The 20176-nt window shown below is 45.2% G+C and overlaps 1 protein-coding gene across 1 annotated transcript in view; it reads left to right on the forward strand.

Moving 5' to 3' along the window:
- The window catches only part of LOC132384591 (bromodomain adjacent to zinc finger domain protein 2A-like), a 181792-nt gene that overhangs the window by 57004 nt on the left and 104612 nt on the right, over nt 1-20176 (forward strand). Inside the window, exons 6-10 of the mRNA XM_059955810.1 lie at nt 729-896; nt 9144-9204; nt 15527-15635; nt 17455-17556; nt 18901-19111. Coding sequence (XP_059811793.1) covers nt 729-896; nt 9144-9204; nt 15527-15635; nt 17455-17556; nt 18901-19111 — 651 coding nt within the window. The remainder of the gene's footprint in view (nt 1-728; nt 897-9143; nt 9205-15526; nt 15636-17454; nt 17557-18900; nt 19112-20176) is intronic.

Raw genomic sequence — 20176 nt, forward strand, 5'->3', positions numbered from 1 at the left:
AATCGCTAATACAAGGGGGCATACTTTTAAGGTGCTTGGAAGAATGTACTGTATATGACAGGGTGTAAGGGGTAGTGTATCACATTCATTTCCCCTTCCTCTCCAGTCCTGTATATGGACCGAGTGCAGGAAACTGACCAGCTGGGTGGGCATGGACAGGTTGGGTGGAAGAGCTGCAATGTTCTGTGACTGTGTGTATTTGAATCCTCGCTGTCAAATCACTGCCACAGGTTTCGTTAGGCGCCAGTGGCAGGTACAAACGCACTATTGAAATACACACTGCCACATCCAAGTGGCGAAATAAGACTGGGATGGTCCGAACCAGAGAAATGAAGGGGAAAACTTGACACATCAACAAACATTCTCAAATGGAGACCACAGCGGCAATTGCAATGATTTTAACTCTGGCAATATCAGATATCAACTCTGATGAATTATTCAGCAGCAAACCATGTTATCTAAAACGCTTGAAGGGAACGATCAGGTCGGCAACTGGGCCAAGATAGAGCTGTCAGATCCTAGGACCAAAACACCAGCTTGACTCGAAGCAACCCTTGGGTATCTTTGTTGAGCTGTAAGTCAGCACTGAAGGGCTTCAGATTCAATGAGCCTTGCTCACATGTGCTTTGGAACTGAAAACAAGCACTTACCAGTCTCGTCAAAGATTTTTGGTTGTGGAAAGCTTTTCTTTTATTCTCATTTAACAGCCCTGCTTTGCAACTCTACAGATATCAGTGATGTGGACAATGATGCTGCAGCCATGTCGGCCCTCATGCTGTCCGACATCGAAGGTGAGAGGGCGGCTGCTAGCACCAGCTCTCCGGAATCCCTCACACTCACCAGAAAGCCTGCGAAGGTGCAAGCAGCTCCCACGCCATCCTCTACCAAGGGTCAGGGTGAGTCACGTGTCAGAATCTTCCCCATTTGAAGAGGCCTTGAGCCGTAACATGGCAACACAATAGAGCAACAATCAACACTGATTCAGCACCCGCACCCACCTGTTGGTGATTTCTCCCTCTCTCCGGCTGCTTCTCTCCAAATGCCATGGACCATTCCACGGGTCAGGAGAGCTGGCAGGTGACTATCTCACAAGCTCTGGTCATCTATGTGTGAGGTTGTCTTAAACTGACTCTTGTGTCTAAATGAACCCCTTCCCCCTATCTATTTTCGAGGCCCAATAGTCTTACAAACCCTGGAAGAAATCAGATCCAGAGAGCTTATCTTAACACTAAGCTGTGTGTTTATCTCTGCTGTCCTTCTCCCCTCCTCCCCAAACCACAACACCCCCACCAGTACTGCACACCATGTTCTCTTTAATCCATTTTATTTCCTCGGTATTTTTTGCGATCTCCATGGCAATGTATTACATCCAGGGCCTCTAGAATTCTGTGACCAATAGTCTGCTGCTCAAGATTGCAGAGGTAGATCTATCCATGGTCTGGAAACACTCCAATATGTTCAACATATAACTTATTAATGCCATAGCTATTAATGTATAGAAAATTTGAGATGTTGGGATATTGGTTGAGTTACAAGGAGAGTTATCCAGAAGCACAAGTTCAAATCCCACCCCAGCAGCTGGGAATTTAAAATCAGTTTACAAAATAAATCTGGAATTAAAAGCTGACGTCAGTGATGGTGACCCTGAAATGATCAGAAAACCCATCTAGTTCACAATTTTTCTTCAGAGAAAGCAAGTTCTTCAGCCTGAAAAATAAATCGGAAAAATGTTGGGAACACTTAAGAGGTCAGGCAGCATATGTGGAGAGAGAAGCCAAGATAAGACAGTGGACTACAGTGTGTACTAGCTACATATTGCATGCCATTACTTTGGAAACACCTCCCAAGTCAACATTTGCTACTGTCAAGATGTGGGCATCAGGGCAGGATATTAAACGTGGGCATTTAAACAAGTGAAGTATATATATATTTTGCATTCATTTATAGAATGCGGGCATCATTGGCAAGGCCAGCATTTATTGCCCATCCCTTATCTCCTTTGAGAACGTGGTGGTGAGCTGCAGACCTTCCCAGTGAAGGCACTGTCACAGTGCTGTTAGGGGAGGCAATTCCAGGGTTTGGAATCGGAATTAGGTTTATGATCGCTGATGTATGTAGTGAAATTTATTGTGGCAGCAGAACAGTGCGATACTTAAGAAAATTACTATTAAGTTACCATAAATATATAAAAACTAAATAAGTAGTGCTAAAAGAGAGCAAAATAGTGAGGTAGTGTTAACTGGTTCATGGACCATTCAGAAACCTGATGATGGAGAGGAAGAGGTTGTTCCTGAACTATTGAGTGTGTGTCTTCAGGCTCCTGTACCTCCTCCTCGATGGTAGCACTGAGTAGTGGGCCTAGCATCAGTGAAGGGATGGTAGTATATTTCCAAGTCAGAGTGGTGTGAAACTTGTACAAGTGGCGGTGTGCCCATGCTCCTAGTGCCCCCGCTGTGGAGGGGAGGGTGGGAGGTAGATTTGTGAGTCTGGTGCTATGAGAGTTGTCTGGGCAAATTACTGCAGTGTATTTTGTAGATTCTGCATATCAGTCATTGTGTGCTGGTGGTAAATATTTAGGGTGGCAGATAAAGTACCAATCAAGCATCCTGCTTTGTCCTGAGTGATGTTGACCTTCTTGAGTGATGTTGGAGGCACACTCACACTTGCCAGCAGAGATCTGGACTTGCACCTTACAGATGAGCTTTGGGGTGTCAGGAGATGATACCCAGCTTCTGCTCTGATATTTATATGGCTGGTCCAGTTAAGTTTTTGGTCAACAATGATCGTCAGGATGTTGATTACATGAATCTTGGCAATGATAGTGCCATTTAATATAAAGGGTTGATCATTGGACTGTCTCCTATTAGAGATCATCATTGCCCAGCACTTGCGTGTCTCTTATCAGACCATCCCTAAATGTTATGCAGGCCTTGCTGTATGTGGACAGAAATGAAGAGTTGTGATTTGGAATTGAACATTGTGTACACATCAGTGAACATCTCCCCGTCTGGCGTTGTGATGGAAGGAAGGTTATTTATGAAGCAGCTGGAGGTGATAGAGTTATAGTGAAGTACAGCACAGAACAGACCCTTTGGCCCATCTAGTCTGTACCGAAACATTTAAAATGCCTACTCCCATCGACCTGCACTGGGAACCATAACCCTCCATACCCCTACCATCCATGTACCTATCCAAACTTCTCTTAAATGTTGAATTTGAAATCACATGTACCACTTGCGCTAGTGGCTCATTCTACACTCTCCCAAAGAAGTTTCCTGTCGTGTTCTGCTTAACCCATGACCTCAAGTTGTAGTCCTACCCAACTGAGCGGAAAAGCCTGCTTGCGTTTATCCTATCAATATGTCTGATAATTTTGTATGCCTCTATCAAATATCCCCTCAGCCTTCTATGTTCTAAGGAATAAAGTCCAAACCTACTCAATCTTTCCTTATAACTCAGGTCCTCCAGTCCCGGCAACATCCTTGTAAATTTTCTCTGTACTCCTTCAAAATTATTTACATCTTTCCTGTGGGTAGGTGAACATGCATGCACACAATACTCCAAATTAGACCTCCCATATCACTCTCTGCAGTTCAGCTCATTAGTCCATGTTTTGACCAAGGTTCTGATGATGTCTGGAGCTGAATGATCTTAGTGGAAACCCAAGCTGGGCATGTAGAGAAGGCTATTGATGAGGCTGTGCTGTTAACAACATCTTCCGTCACTTTGCTGAGAGTGGACAGACTGAGCAGTAATGAGCCAGTTTGGCTTTGTCCTGTGTTTAGTGAAGAGGGCATACCTTAGCGCTAATTTTCTACTTGGCTGGAGGCAGAGCTGCTAGTTCTGGAAAAGAAGTCTTCAACCAGGATGAAGACTACATCTGGGATGTTGTCTGGCCCCATAGCCTTTGTCAGATCCAGTGTGTTCAGCTATTTCATGATGTAATATGGAGAGAACTGAATATACTGAAAAATGGCTGAAAAAGTGCTAGGAAGAAGAGAAGGACCTGACACTTTTGGCAAGGTGTAGTTATGAATATTTCCATAAAATATAGGAGCAGGATTAGGCTATTTCATCATGGCTGATCCATTTTTCCTCTCACCAATCTCCTCGTATTCCTTCATGCCTTATCAACCTCTGAATTAAATATACTTAATGACTTTGTCTCCACAGCTGCCTGTGGCAATGCATTCCACAGATTTGCCACTCTGGCTCGAGAAATTACTCTTCATCTCCGTTCTCACAGGACGCCCCTCTATTCTGAGGCTGTGTCATCTGGTCCTAGACCCCCCCCCACCATGGGTAACATCCTCTCCACGTCCACACTATTGAGGCCTTTCGCCGTTTCAATGAGGTCACCCCCCATTCTTCTGAATTCCAGTGAATACAGGCCTAGAGCCGTCAAAATACCTTCATATGACAAGCCATTCAATCCTGGAATCATTCTCGTGAACCTCCTTTGAACCTTCTCCAGTTTCAGCACATTTTTTCTAAGATAAGGGGCCCAAAACTGCTCACAGTACTCCAAGTAAGGTCTCACCAGTGCTTTATAAAGTTTCAACATTACACCCTTGCTTTTATATGCTGGTCCTCTTGAAATGAATGCTAATATTGCATTTGCCTTCCACACCACAGACTCAACCTGCAAATGAACCTTTAGGGAATTCTGCTCAAGTCCCTTTGCATCTTGGAGTTTTATATTTTCTCTCCGTTTAGAAAATAGTCTGTGCTTTTATTTCTTCTATCAAGGTGCGTGACCATACACTTCCTGACACTGTATTCCATCTGCCACTTTTTATCAGCCTTTGATACTAATCTTCTGAACTCCAGCATCACTGACATTCTTGGAGCTGTGATTCATGCTGAAAAGTTCCAGGACCGATGAGGTTTATCTGATCTTATGGTTGTGGGTCTTTTAGTCGTATCTGTTGCATATTTGTAGCACAGAAATAGCCCTGTGTTCCAGCTTCACCAAGAGGTCCCTTAATTTCAAGCTGCACTTGGTGATGCTCTTTGAGTTTTCTCATTGGAGCAGGGATTCAAATCCCTGTGGAGTGAGGGATTGTGGTGGTGAACACTTCTGCAGCTGCTGAGATTCCACTGAGTCTCAGCAATGCAGCTTTGATCTATTTCAGTCCATCTCACTTAGCGTGTGTGTGTGTGGTTCTACAGAACACGATGAAGGGTGTTTCTGATGTGGTCTTCAAAGGTGCGCACAGTGGCAGTGCTTTCCTGGACAACAGCGTGTACCGCAGCTCAAGTAGGTGTGTCTCTTGTGTTGGTTCATGCAGACCCTTTCCTCGGGGCTCGATCCACTCACTCTGTGGCGGTGTAACCAAACCATTCTTAGTGATGGACGTTGAAGTCCCCACACAGAGGACATTGTGCCCTTGCTACTTTCAGAGCTTCTTCCAAGTGTTGCTCAATGTGGAGGTGGTTCATCTACTGAATGAGGGCAAGAGTTAATAGTCAGAGGAAGATTTCTATGCTCATGTTTGCCTGAATACCAAGAGACTACATGGGGTCTGGAGCAATGTTGAGAACTTGAAAGCCAGTGGATCAGACCGGTTAGGGATGGCAACGTTTTTCTTTATTGAATCCCAGTGAACAAGATGGGTTTTCCAACAATCCAGTAACGTTTTGGTCACGGCTACTGACACGACTTTTCATTTCTGATATAAAAACCGAAAAAGTTGGAAAAACTCAACAGATAGGCATCATCTATGGCAAGAAAAGCAGAGTTAATGTCAGCTGACTGGCTTTTGTTATCAGAGCTGCCATTAACCTGAAGTATTTATTCTGCTTCTGCTTGCAGATGCTGAGTACCTGTTTGGTAGTTCCAGTTTTCTGTTTTTATTTGTGACTTCCAGTATATGTGGTTTGCTCTTTCGTTGCAGGTATTTATTTAGCAGAACTTTAAATTCCCCAGCCATTGTTGAACATACTTTGTCGTTAGTTCAGGCCTGTGTATTACTAGTCTGGTAACACAGTCACCATGCTGCATTAGTGATCCACAAAGATACAGTTCAGGTGAACATTAAAGATCCCTTGGCACCGATGGAAGAAGAACGAGAAGATCCCCCTCTCCCCACCAGTGTCCTAGCAAATATTGCTCCCTCAACCAGTATCACTAAATAACAGTAACCGCTCATTTATCTGCTGCTTGTAGGATCTTGCTGTGCGCAAAATGGCTGCCGCGTTTACCTACAACGCAACAGGCACTGCTCTTCAAAGTAATTCATTGTAGGTGAAGCACTTTGAGATTGTTCCAACAAACATGAATAAGGCGCAATATAAATGCAAACTCTTCGTTTTCCTCTTCCCTCTGTGTATCAGTTTGTTTGCAAACCTCAGTGATATCTGGTTGCGAATCCTGATCTGTTTCACACTTTGGACCCTGCTCACCCCATGCTGAGTTTATTAGTGAGTTGAGAGTAATGGGATTATTCATTTTGTACTTTGGCCATTTCAGCATCAAGTGGAGTGTAAGATGAGAAATGTTGGAAATTGCTGACCTAGGATTAGCTGTGTAAATTGATACCAGTCTGACTCAGACACCAGACAATAAATGGAGAAAATGCTTGTCAGTGGGCAAGGGAGCAGCTGTGGAGAGAAAAACAAGAGGTAACATTTCAGGTTTTGCATAAGAAACATTGAAGGATCACCCACCTGAAATCTTGCCCCCATTTCTCCCCCTCCCCACAGGATGCTTCCAGTATTTTCTCTTTTTAATATTACTTCTCCTGACTCTGAAATGGTGCAGCTTTGGGAATGGGCTCGAAGTTGCCAATGATGTCCACTTCCCCCGAGAAAATCAGGTGAATAAGTAGTTGTTGGTAATTGTATACCTCAGTTGTTACCTCCACTGCACTTGTAATTGGGGGTATCTCCTCAGGCAAGGAAACAGACAGCAGCATGGGAAATTCTGGGACATTTTGTTAAGCCGTGGAATCACAGAGCTCTAGGGGCCCTCATCACTTCCCATCAAAGAGACAGTTTCCCCCTCCAACCCTTCTGACTTCCCCACCCCCTCCCTGCTCCCCTCCCCCCCCAACAAACTGGTCAAGAGCAGTTTATTATTGTGGAGGTCAGTAGTTTTAACTCAAGCTAGGCCAACTCCCAAAGTTACATCACATAATCTCTTGCCTCCAGCCAATACAGCCCTACCATTCATTACGTCCATCATCAAGAAGTACCACCTCCCTTGGCTAATTGGTGGGGGAATGGACTCTTCCTGAACTGACTGGGCAATTTGTTACTGTCCAACAACAGCTTTTTGTCCGATGTCTCGTAACTTTTTAAGTAAAAGGGTCTGAGGAAGCTTTTCCCAATCCCAAGTGATATTTCTTCCAGTAGCACCCTGGACAGTCAGCAGCATGAACTACTGCTTAAGATGAATTTTTTTTCTTGGCATGTAATTTTTTTTGACCAGTTTAAATTCGGGGTTGCACTGCTGTCCCATGTACAGCATCCAGGCCGACTGGCTTGTGTACGAGGGCAACTGCACCCTGAGGAGGAAGCAAAATTTGGAAGAGAGTCGTTGTGGACGGCCTTTCAGCCCTGTGGACAGGAGTGGAACATGGCATCTCAACAGCCAAGAGGAAGGAGAAAAAATTCCTCTATCTCAAGTACACCATCAAGCATTTCCTAGAATTCACACTACCATTTGCAAGATATTTATCACTGTTTTTAAAACAACCAGGCTAACCCTTAACACCCTAACCAATGTGTTTGTTGTATTCATCTTGTGGACTTTCTACCTTTACACCAGAGTGAGGACAAATATGTGGAAGACATTATAGGGTAACTTATGGAAAAAAAATCTATGCTAAGGACAACCTTAAATGTAGGAGGATAGGAGAAGAGAAAGGGGTTTAGTTCATCTTGAGCAACACACACAAAATGCCGAAGGAAGTCAGCAAGTCAGGCAGCATCTGTGCAGGGCGTTTCTGACGGAGACCCCGAAGGGTTTTGTTTGCTTCTTGCTCAAGATTTCCAGCATCTGCAGAATCTCTTGTGTTTAATTAATCTCGACTTGCAATTCTCTCATGGCTAAGGCTGTTGTAAAGGTAAAGTTGAGGTTGCAATGCTAATGGAAGAAAGGATGTGTGAAATCCCCTTAGCCTCCTGTCTTATCAAGGATGTTCCCACCTTTTGTGGGAATTCTTGTGGAAATAGTCGAAGGAATTCCATTTGTAAGTGTCAACCGGCTTGTTTGTTAATATTTTAGTGTCATTTTGGGCTGAAAGAGGGATGGGGGTGAGAGGAGGGGTTCCATGTCCCTGCAGGGAAGCAGATTTGAGTGAGGTAATACAGCAGCACAGAGTTCAGTTATCTGGGAACTCCCATGGCAGCCAGGAGCCTTGTAACTAAAATCCACCTCAACTGTCTCTTTCTTGTTGCTAATAACTGCAAGAGCACTATTAATATAAGGCCAAAGATAATAGCTTTGGCAGGTCTCCTTTGTGTCTACTGCAGTCTGAGTAGTTTAGCATATAAAGGAATGGTGTTAAGCTGCTGGGCCAGAGAGTGATGGGTTGGCATGTTTGATCCTGGTGTTAATTACACAGCTATGAGAGTCACAGAGGACTTGTACACCTCTCTTGTACAGCTGCATAAGGTACACATTTGTCCGTTGGCCAGGGCCATAGTGTAAGCGTGGCAAAGAGGGGTCAGAAGGTAAGGTACCTTTCAAAAGAGAGAGAAACCAAGTCACGTCCATCACAATATAGGCATCACCCTTTTCAGTGAGCCTTAGAGCTGCAAAGCAAATGGGTTAGTGTGCACTTTGTTGTGGTAACCTTAGCATGGCAGAGGGGGAGGGGAAATTTGAACAGAGTTTCCCTTTTGGTTTCTGTGTTTCCTGGGGAAACACCTTCAGTAGTTGCACTTTCCACCGGGACTCCCTCAAGAGCAAGTCAATGGAAGAGCAAACAGCATGGACGAGGTGTGGAAAGGGATGCTCAGAAGGAAGGGAACTGGCAATTTTCAGACTTTGATGTCAATACAGGTGTGCGTGGTGTTTCTTAGAGCACAGCATCAAAAGCTAGGATTCTGACAGGGTTTGTCATAAACACCACGTGCTACCAATAGTACGGCTTGTATGTGGAAGTAAAATGTCCTCTTGCTTTTCTCCTCCACAGGCAAATACATGCGTAGAAGAGTAACTGACGAAAGCGAGTTGCGCATTCCACTGCAATACGGGTAATTTTCTCTGATGTTTATTAAGGCTGTTAGATACAGAAGCAAGTACCACATTTGCTGAAAGCACAGGGAGCTCCAGCTTCAGGCCTTAAATCCGACCACTGCCTGGATCGCCATCTCTACCAGGCCTTGGTCTTAGACAAATTGAAATCCCCAACTGTCAATGTCTTGGTCTGTTTCTCAATTTTGTAACTCTTGCAGCTCAATATTTTCTTTAATATTGCCTTTAGCTGGCTCTGTCCCTGTAACCACTCTCTTGTCTTCCTTGTGTTAAGTTTTGTTGCATTTCCTTGATAGACCTCCTAAGGAAGTCTTGGCCACATAACTAACTAAGCTTGTGTAACTGGGACATTGAGATAACATTATTTTTGGCTCACCAATGCAACCCAGTCTCTGATCAAAAGTAGCGAGCTTTTGTTCCCTGGCCGTGGAATGCAGTCATGGCACTACGGTCTTGAATTTGATTGGTCTCATTTCTACACCTCTCTTCACACTCCATTTTAGGCTTGGGCAAGAAATGCTGGCCTTGTTAGCAAATAGAAATGATACAGTATGCGTCATCTGCCTGACACTGTGTAACTTCAGCTTTTCCTTATCATCCAAGACTTTCCATCGTTACCTGAGGTCTCACCTGCAAATCCTTATCTTGTTCTCAGATCTGCATCATTAACATATTTTTGCTGGCATCATTCAGAAGGTACGCCTTTCTCAAGTCGTGCTGTAAGAACTATCCCGCACTTCAAGGAAGCGCTTTGAGGCAATTTGTGCTGTGGCGCTATATAAATGCAAATCTTCTCTCTGATTTCCTCTGCGCTAAATTTAGAGCATCAATTGACACCATTGCAAAAAACTCCTGTCTGTTTATTTTTGTTTGAAGTCTACTGAAAGCCAACCCATTAACAGTGAAATTTCACCTCTGCCGCAGTTGCAGATCCAAAGTAAGTGGACTTCATCCAAGGAGCCTTCTTGTCCAAAGAAATGCTTCTGTGTCCAAGTAAGCAAGTACTAAATATTAGCAGAGACCCCACCTTCCTTTGTCTTTCTCCATTCTTAAAGTAAAACCCCTAAGATGCTCTGCCACACCTCAGGATTCTAGCCAGAAGTAGCTCAAAGATTTAAAGTACATTGATTATCAAAGTATGTATATGAATACAATTCTGAGATTTATCCTCTGTCAGGAACACAATGGAACCTGTTGAAAGAAAACATCAACTACCCAATGATCAAAAAAAGAACAAATTGCGCAAACGGCAAAAAGCGAGTGAACACCACATAGACTATCAAACCAGGAGTGTTCAGTTTGGTTCATTTCAGCACCACAAGCTGAGTGTGGGCTGCAGAGCCGGTCTACATCGATTGCCCCAATCAAACTGCTCAAAATACAGAAAACAAAGAGTTACCAGAATCTAGAAACACATGCTACATGAACCTTAAAGCCCCCCCCCCCCTCAAAATGAGTCCACAGCCTCGCCGATCAATCCTTGCAACATGGATCCACTTTCCTCCATCAGCAACTAGTGAGAAGGCGAGGAAGACTGGTCAAGGCCCCTCTTCCGCTCTTGTCCTCGTCCTTGCTCGATACCTCAATCGGAAGGAAACAATGGAGCCGATCATGGGCTCACCCCACGCCTCCAGGCTGCACACTCCGCTCCCAACCTCACCGAACTCCCTCAGAGACAGCAGAACGCCAGATCTTCAGTTGGCCCAGACACACACACCATCAAAATGTAGGACGTCACTGTTGGACATGTTGTTCGCTGGCGCCACCTTGCAGAGACATTTCTCTCATCTATGAAAGACCATCTTTCATGTCTGACCAATAGTGTATGATCCACTGTTGTTGAGCTCAGTACTGTTCTCACCAGATCTTTACCTGAGTACACTTACTACTGAAGCTCTCTCAGCAATGCTCAAGAGCAGACTTCCAGCTGATACCTTTCTTCTCTAACCCAGGGGTGCTGAGGGGTTACTACCTCCCTGGGCCACGATTAGATAATTCAGCGCAAATTTATCTTAGGTACTATGGAGCCAATTCTACTTGTGGTCTTTGGTGCCGTGTGCCTTTACAGGGTTTTGTGGTCTGTCTGAATGATGATGCCCCCTTCAATAGTTTTCTTGTTTCAGGAAGCTGGGGCTTCTCCTGAGGTCTATCCAATGCCTGAGCATTTCTGTTCCCAGTAAAACTGCTGTGTTTTAATTGTACTTCTCAGACACACACACGCACACCTGCTTTTGGTGTTTGTCCCCATGGTTCAGCGCTGTGATTAGCTACCTTGGCACCGACCAGCTATCACCTCTGAACCGGTATCACATTGTGCTTAGCACTTCTCAGATGATCCTTTGCTGCCTGTTGCCTAAAATAAAGGTACACTAGCTCTCAGTTTTCATGTTAGCATGCCCTGCACGGCTTTGGAAGGGATTTGGTGGCATTGCCCGTGCTGTTTCTCAGTGCCAGGCTCAGTCACCTCTCCTGGCAGCCACGGAACTGGAAGCCATATCTTCAGAGTGCTACTTATCTCAACGGCAAAGCTGGCTCCAGAATCAGTGACTTAACCAGTCGTTCACCCCCAAACTCCCAGAGGAAACTCTGCTTGCAAGACCCCAGTGGGGACCATAAAGAAGAAAAACCTTTGCATTTATAATTACAAGTAGTCTGCACCGAAAACTGCTTTCCGTTCCTGCTGCTGGTGCCTATGGCCATGCCTCCCTGCTACCTCGCTTCCATTGCAAACCCCAGGTGGTCCAACTCATGTGTGAAGCCCAGATCTTTCTGCTGTCCCTCCCCTTCCCAGGTCTAAGCCCAGACATCTGCATCCCCAGTCAAACCACCTCTGGGCTGATCCCAGCATGCTCTCCAGTGGCTTGGTCACCCCCTGGACCTTGAGGGTCAGACCGACCTTTGGTCTGTCTCAGGACAGTGAAACGGCTTATTCTTATGGTTTGTATTAAACTCTTCACTTTGACCTCACTCTGACTGTGGTGTTTGCAGTTGTTCCTGAGTTCTCCTCGGGGCAATTCTTAGACTTGAACCTCTCAATAGACTTCATTTATTTTCCGTTTACCCTGAAGGGTCGGTCACTGTATCCCCCTGCACTCACCCCTCTCCACAACCCCCCCAATCTCTGAATGTCCCTGATATCATTCCTTTTCCCCTGCACACATCGTGTCAGTGCTTTTAAACACTGTTCTCCACTTCTCTCACCCTGTCCCTGCCCTAATGCGCTTTGCCCTCTTCATGCTTTTCACCTGATTGTTATGTCCTTCTAAGAATTGACTTTCTGTTTCTCTTAGAATTGATTTTAAAGTTCTCTTACTAACTAGTCTTTTAAAGTTCTTAATGGTCTGGAACCGGAGTACATCACAGAATTGAAAACAATCTCCCTCAAACGATAGTCAGCAAGTCTGCTGTTTTGAACTACGCTCCGAAACTGTGGATTTCAATACTTAAAACGATAAGGGATGCAGACTAACTCCAAACTTATTTTAACGAACATCTTTTTGTCTTTTGTTTTCATATTTATTTTTATTTTGAGTTTGTACTTTAGTAAAGCACTTTGAACTATCTGTATGAAAAGTGCTCTATAAATAATGTTGTTATTAGTAAGAACATAAGAAGCAAGAACAAGAACCCTTTCCATCTGTGTTTTAATTATACAGTATTTAATGGCCGAGCCTCCACAGCTCAATGTGTCTCCTTCCTGTCTGCTGATATTGTGCCCTTTGGGCATCAAATCCCTCTCACTGCCTTCCAGACCCCATGCCGTCATTCTATTCCTCTCCCTCATGATCATCACCTTTAATCTTGGGGATCCAAGAGCAAGCCCTCATACTGATCTAAGGTTATCTTGCAGAACAGGAATGACCCAAACTCCGTGCCTGTACCATCTCCAACCTCATATTTAGCATTTAAACGGGAGGATTTTGTGCACTCCCTCGACCTGATCCCTCCACTCCACCTGTCGGCTTGACCACAAAATCCTCTCCCTGCTTCCTCGATCCTCCTCTTAACTTTCCGTCTTCCCCCTTTGTCACTGCCCCTTGTCGCTCCACTTTCTCCAACAACTGCCCTCTCTCCTCACTTGTTTGCAAAGTCTTTGAATACACGAATATCTTGGAAATGTATTCCCACCTGTCCCTGCCGAAGGTCATCAGACTTCCAGGCTCAGGTGAACAGTGACTGCTCTCCTTCGTTGCCTTCAACACCGTTCTCCTCGTACAATATCTTGAAAATGTATTCCCACCTGTCCCTGCCGAAGGTCAACAGTGACTGCCTTCAACACCGTTCTCCTCGTAGCTCCTAATTCATCGATGGAGCACAGAAACAGGCCTTTTGGCCCACCAGGTCTCTGCCAGCCATCACAACTATCTATACTAGTCCCACTGACCTGCATTAATTCCCTGCTCTGTGCCCTGCTGTCCAGATGCCTCCGAAATGATGTTCCTGCCTCCACCACCTCCTCTAGCAGCTCATTCCAGAAACCCCTTCGATCCATGTTAAACCTCCTCCGTCTAAAGTTATGAAAACAACTTTAGACTATCTTACTCTGGGAAAGAGATGCTGGCTACCTCTCCTATTTGTGCCCCTTATAATGTTATATAGCTCTATAACGTCACCATAGCCCCCTTTGCTCCAGGAGATTGAGAGAGTTGAGAGTTTCAAGTTCCTAGGAATGAATATCACCAGTAGCCCAGGTCTCTCAAACTACCTGAGTGAGATTAAGACTTCCTGCAATGCTGCCTCTTTGAAACTCTCATTACATCGTCCAGAAGCCTTAGCTCACCCAGATTTCTGTGGCCAGTATCCCCCCGCACAAGGTCTTGCAATCTCTAAGATCTTTGCTTAGATCCACTGGCTTTTGAATCTTGGGTTACCCCATCTGTCACGGTCTTTATTTTATTTATTTAAGAGAGAGAGTGTGGAACAGGCCCTTCCGGCCCAGTGGGCCGTCCCGCCCAGCAACCCCCACTTTAATCCTGGCCTAATCATGGGACAATTTACAATGACTAATTAACCTACCAACTAGCACGTCTTTGAACAGTGGGAGGAACTGGAGGAAACCCACTCGGACACAGGGAGAACGTACAGAGGATGCTGGAATTGAACTTTGTACTCCAAACCCCCGAGCTGTAATAGCGCTGTGCTCCACATCTTGTTCTAGTTTTGCAGCGTGTTCTACTCTGGCCAAATGCCCTCCCTCTGCCCTTCCGTGAAGTGGTTACTGCATACCACTGAGTGGTCACTCTGTAAACCTTTCTCTACCTGAACTTGACCCTGAATCCACCTGTCCTGCTACACCCCCCCCCCCCCACAAAGCCTGGATAAAACCCCGTATTTGACTTCCTTTCTGCCTTCCTTCATTTTTCATTGTGCAGCTTTATCCCCCCCACCTCCCCCTAGTAACAGAATGGACTCTGCACTGGGAGAGTGCTGGAGCAATGTAGGAGGTAGTGCTGCTTCCAGGAGAATACAAAGCTCATCGAGTCACTGCTAGAGCAATCCTATCAGCACCATTTCCTGACAGCCCTAACACTGTCCCCTCCGGCCCCTGACCCATCCTCTTCTGATGACCTAGATTGACTCTACTTTTCTCCCTCCCTTCAGGCAGCGAGTTTCCAATCATTGCTGCTCTATAAGATGACTTCTTCTTTGCACGCCTCACCTTATCCTTTGCTCTTCATTTAAAATCTGTGCTAGCTGCTAATGAGAACGTTTCTGTGATTATCTGATCTAAACCAGTCATAATCTTGTCCCCTCTATCAAACCTCCTCTCAAGTTTTCTTTACCTTAAGGAGAATAATACCAGTTTTTCCAGCTTGAATTTGCAGTGGAGATCTTTTCTGCACCTTCTCCAAGGTCCTTCCTTGCCCTTCCTAAAATGTGCTGATGAACTGGGCATGAAACTCCACAGCAGTGTTGGGTAGAGGTTCAATATAACCTGTCTGCTTCTGTACTGTCTTTCTCTGGTCACACCTAGGATCCCTGTGCTTTATTAGTTATACGTACCTGTAAGCTGTACATTCCTGCACATCTATAAGCACTGTACTATTTAGTCTGCGTTCTCCCACTCCATTCCTTTTGGAATGAGTGCAGCAGACTTTTCTACTGAATTTCACCTGCTAGCATGAGCTGAGTAGCCTCCTTCCAGACCGTCTGTTTCTGTGAAGTGTAGGGGTCCTGCTTGTTCAGTCCCCTCAGCTAGGAACACTGCATGATTCGGAGACGCGTCACGGTGAGGGAAAGGAAATGATGAATGCCTTTTATGAAAATAATCATCACTTTAAATGTTTGACTTTCAATTAATGAAGGTGTTGTCTTTGTCAGGTGGAAACGTGAGATCAGAATAAAGACTGTAGGAAATCGTCTGCACGGGGAAACCACCTATTATGCCCCCTGTGGAAAGAAGTTGCGTCAGTTCCCTGATGTTATAAAGGTAATTACCTTAAAAAAACTACTATATAATGCAACTAGCTATCTGCTGTTATAATATCTTAAGTTGCCTTTGGAAGGTACATTCCTGTAGATCTACCTCCCTTCTCCTGAGGACACTGCCTTCTGATTAGAATGGGGTGCTGCCCCTTTGTAATTCTTCCCGGTATTGCTCTTTAGCAGTGAATCCTGGGGCAGAGGAGGATAGTGGCTATTTGAAGATGGTAGGTTTTTAGGGAGTGTGTCCAAGCTTGGATGCTGCCTCACCCCAATGACCCTGAACCTCCTGAGGTCACTGTTAGGTATTTGGAAGCAGGGATGGGGAGGGACCTCCCTCCTCCTTGGCTTAGGAATCACATCACTTGGATTGTTGCACCAGCTTGGCTCTGGCAACTGGCTCAGTGAGGTGCTGGGTGTGTTGATGGTAGTAGTGAGAAGAGGGTATGTTCTCGATGCTGCATTCTTGGGGCATCGTCTTTTGAAGATGTCTTCGACGGTGTGGGGGCTAGTTTCCACGATGGAGCTGGCTGAATTTACAACCCTCTGCAGCTTTTTCTGACCCTGTGCAGTGGCCCCCCCATACCAGACAGTGATGCAGCCAGTTAGAATACTCTCCACGGTACATCTGTAGAAATTTGCTAGACGTTTTGGTGACATTTAAAATCTCCTCAAGCTCCAAATGCAACATAATCATTGACATGTTCTTTTTTGTAATTATATCGATATGTTGGGCCCAGGATAGCTCCTCTGAGATGTTGACATCCAGGAACTTGAAAATTGACCTCGCAATGGGGACTGGTGTGTGTTCTCCTGACTTCCCCTTCCTGAAAACCACAATCGGTTCCTTAGTCTTTCTGATGCTGAGTGCATGGTTGTTGTTGACTTCAGTCACTTGTGCCCTTAACAAAATAGAGGTTGTATAGCCCAGGATTGGAAAACTCTGGTATGACCCTTACCCTAAGCTGGCTGCGTTCAGCTGAGGCCTCATAGACAGGCCTCCACGCCATCTATCTCCCAACCACCAAGCTCTGCCCTTGGTGTTGGCGAGAGGAAAATTGGCTTGGACACACAGGTGCGGAGTGAGGAGAGCGCTGGACAGCTTTAATATCCCACTGATATAACACTGGCCACAGAGCTGCCAGAAAAATGGTGGAAAAATATATTTTTTTTAAACAAAAAAGGCTGTTTCATTCCAGGGAATATTGTTCTACAATAGGTCAGTAGGCCATTAGCTTCCACCCTTCATTTGAATCCTTCCAATTTTTTTAAGCTGGCAAACAGATACTGCTCTTTTTGTTGCAAAATGTGCCAGTTTATGTTTATGAATGGGGGGGGGGGTTCACCTGTTCTAGGTCCCCCACATTCACTGGGCATTACCTTTCACCTTCTGTGGTGCGGCCGTTCTTGGCAGTGACTGTATAATGGTGGTGACAGAAATCAGTGAGAATTCTCTAAGAGGCTGCGGTGTTCGGTGGTTGACAGTTGGCCGAGATCTTTTAAAGAGCTTGGCATCGCGTGGCTTTGAAGTCTTGAATCCCTTCATCCATCATTAAGGGTGTTCAAATCCTGTCAGTGATGGAAAAGTTTCCACTCACTTCAGTCAAGGGGGTCGCATGGTCTTGTAATTTTAAATGTCATGAGGCAAGAGTTTTTAAGCCTCTTGGGGTTTAAGCATTTTAAAAACGTAGAAATCTTGTGCTTTTTCATGTGAAAATCCTATCAGCACTTTGAGAGGAGTCTGATTACGAGACACCTGTGACCTTAAGTCAACTCACACAAGCATTCGATTGGAAACTTATAAGAGGATCATGTTTGTTTTTCAGTACCTGATCCGAAACGGGATAACAGAACTCAGTCGTGAACATTTCAGCTTCAGTCCTAGAATGAACGTTGGAGAATTTTTTGAAATGAAAGAATCTCCTGAGGTTTGTATCAGCTGTTGGTCCAGAACAGGACGTATTGCCTCCAACTGTTCCCAGTCAGCAGGGCTGAACACACTGTCTGGCATCGGTGTAGAACTCTGCTTCCACCGGTGTCCCCGGAGTCAATTCTGGGAGCAGAGTACAATCACTGTCGCTACCATACCACAGCAATTTCACTTGTGTCATAGTGTCTGCTTCCAATTCCAAGGTAAATGGTAGGGTACCGAGGAGTGCAGTAGAACAGAGGGATCTGAGAATACAGATACAAAATTCCCTAAAAGTGGCGTCACAGGTAGATAGGGTTGTAAAGAGAACTTTTGGTACATTGGCCTTTATAAATCAAAGTATTGAGTATAAGAGTTGGAATGTTATGGTGAGGTTGTATAAGGCATTGGTGAGGTCGAATTTGGAGTATTGTGTGCAGTTTTGGTCACCGAATTACAGGAAGGATATTAATAAGGTTGAAAGAGTGCAGAGAAGGTTTACAAGGATGTTGCTGGGACTTGAGAAACTGAGTTACAGAGAAAGGTTGAATAGGTTAGGACTTTATTCCCTGGAGTGTAGTAGAATGAGGGGAGATTTGATAGAGGTGTATAAAATGATGATGGGTATAGATAGAGTGAATGCAAGCAGGCTTTTTCCACTGAGGCCAGGGGAGAAAAAAACCAGAGGACATGGGTTAAGGGGGCAAAGTTTAAAGGGAACATTAGGGGAGGCTTCTTCACACAGAGAGTGGTGAGAGTGTGGAATGAGCTGCCAGATGAAGTGGTAAATGTGGGCTCACTTTTAGCATTTAAGAAAAACTTGGACAGGTACATGGATGAGAGGGGTTTGGAGGGATATGGTTCAGGTGCAGGTCAGTGGGATTAGGCAGAAAAATGGTTCGGCACAGCCAAGAAGGGCCAAAAGGCCTGTTTCTGTGCTGTAATGTTCTATGGTTCTAATTAAAATTTGAGATTAGAACAAGCTGCTGGGAAAAGAGTTTTTACACCACCATTATCCCCCAGAGTTTTTGGTATAAACAGAGGAGGCTTCACTCAAGTTTCAGCCTGACAGACCAATGCGATTTTGCGTGGGCGATTTGGAAGACAGTGGGGTCGGTTTCTCTCTCTCCTTATGTTGAACTGTTCATCTTTCACCCGCAACTGTCAGGGTTAAGAGAAAGGAATGTGTAAGCACTTGGGAGTGTACTCAGACCCTTCCCGTCTCTGCCTAGCCCATTGACATTACAAACCACTGCCACCTTTCACCTGTAGATCAAACCTTCAGCAAGTTGTGTTTTATACACAGACAAAAGTCTGCTTCCTCCCTCCATGTGTCCATGTGATCTCTCTCTGATTTCTTCAGGACAACCAGTGGTATAAGCTCACAGCTGAAGAAGCCCCTCTGCGGATTCAAGCAATGATGAGCAGACGGGGACGGCCGCCAAATTCCAGCAAGCAGCGGGCCCAGAAGCTAACCGTGCTCAACCAGGGTAAAGGAAGATCACGAAAGACCAGGACTGTGACCCTCCTTGACAGCAGTGATGCCAAACTCATGAAAAAGCTTGAACAGCAAGGTACAACCTGATTTTCCGAAAATAACAACCCCCTTTGTGAGGTCCTCCTTAACGCTTTTATTCACTGGCGTTCTTTGCAATTTCACTACTTTCCACACCATTCCCATTTTAATTACCCATTTTTGTCCTTTCTGCTCCTGAAGCTCCTTAACCCATGCTCTGGGCAGCTGCAGGGTCCATGTGCCCTGCTGGTTCTTTGTTTGTGTCCTTACGCTTTATCTTCGTTACACTACCACACCAATGCGCATCAAAGTAACTGGTTCACTGGGCATCCTGATTTCTTGCCTCTTGCTGGCACAAGGGTTGATTCACACTCCTGTTGCCGGCAGGCTGAGATTCAGTAGGGCAATGTCCTCTTCCTGGTGTCTCTGCTTCCCCTTCCCCGTTCAAGAGCACAGGGAAACATCCTATTCCCAAGCTTTTGCCACCTTGAGCAGAGCAACAGGCTGCATCACTTCACCTTGTCCTGACTGGGAGACGATAACACTGCATGCTGGGCCATGTTGTACTTCGGGGCGTGCACAGCACAGTACCATGGGAGTGCCACAAGGGGTCAAGACTGAACCTGGGTCACTGAATCTTCACCACTGTGCCCCCTGTTTATATCCTTGTGCCGGATAATGGGGTGTGCCAAATATCTCTTCATCCACTTCACCCTTTGAATTCAGTGAAGCAATTGCAGAGAGGGAAGGGAGCCACAGAATGTGTCCTATTCATCAGTGATCTCGGATGCAGGTCTGACAGAGACACCCACAGGTACATGGCAAGATTTGAAGCTTTTAACTTACAAACTGTTCATTACTATTGGGGGAAAAAAGATAAATGGTAAGCAAGGATATTTTGGTGGCGAAAGAGTTTTTATGTTTGGACCGTGCTCTAAAGATCCCATCTGTCGATGGAAATCCTGAGTATTTGTGTCATCTTCAATCACAAGTGCCTCTGTAAGCCACTGCACTGGGAGTGCATAGCTGTCTGCCTCAATATTGCCCCTAGTGACGCCAACTGATGCCCGTTTTCTGGTTGCTGGTCCATAAACTCCTGTGAAATAAGGCTTTAATGTGCCAG

The sequence above is a fragment of the Hypanus sabinus genome, chromosome X1, assembly GCF_030144855.1.
Source record: "Hypanus sabinus isolate sHypSab1 chromosome X1, sHypSab1.hap1, whole genome shotgun sequence".
NCBI classification, from domain to species: Eukaryota; Metazoa; Chordata; class Chondrichthyes; order Myliobatiformes; family Dasyatidae; genus Hypanus; species Hypanus sabinus.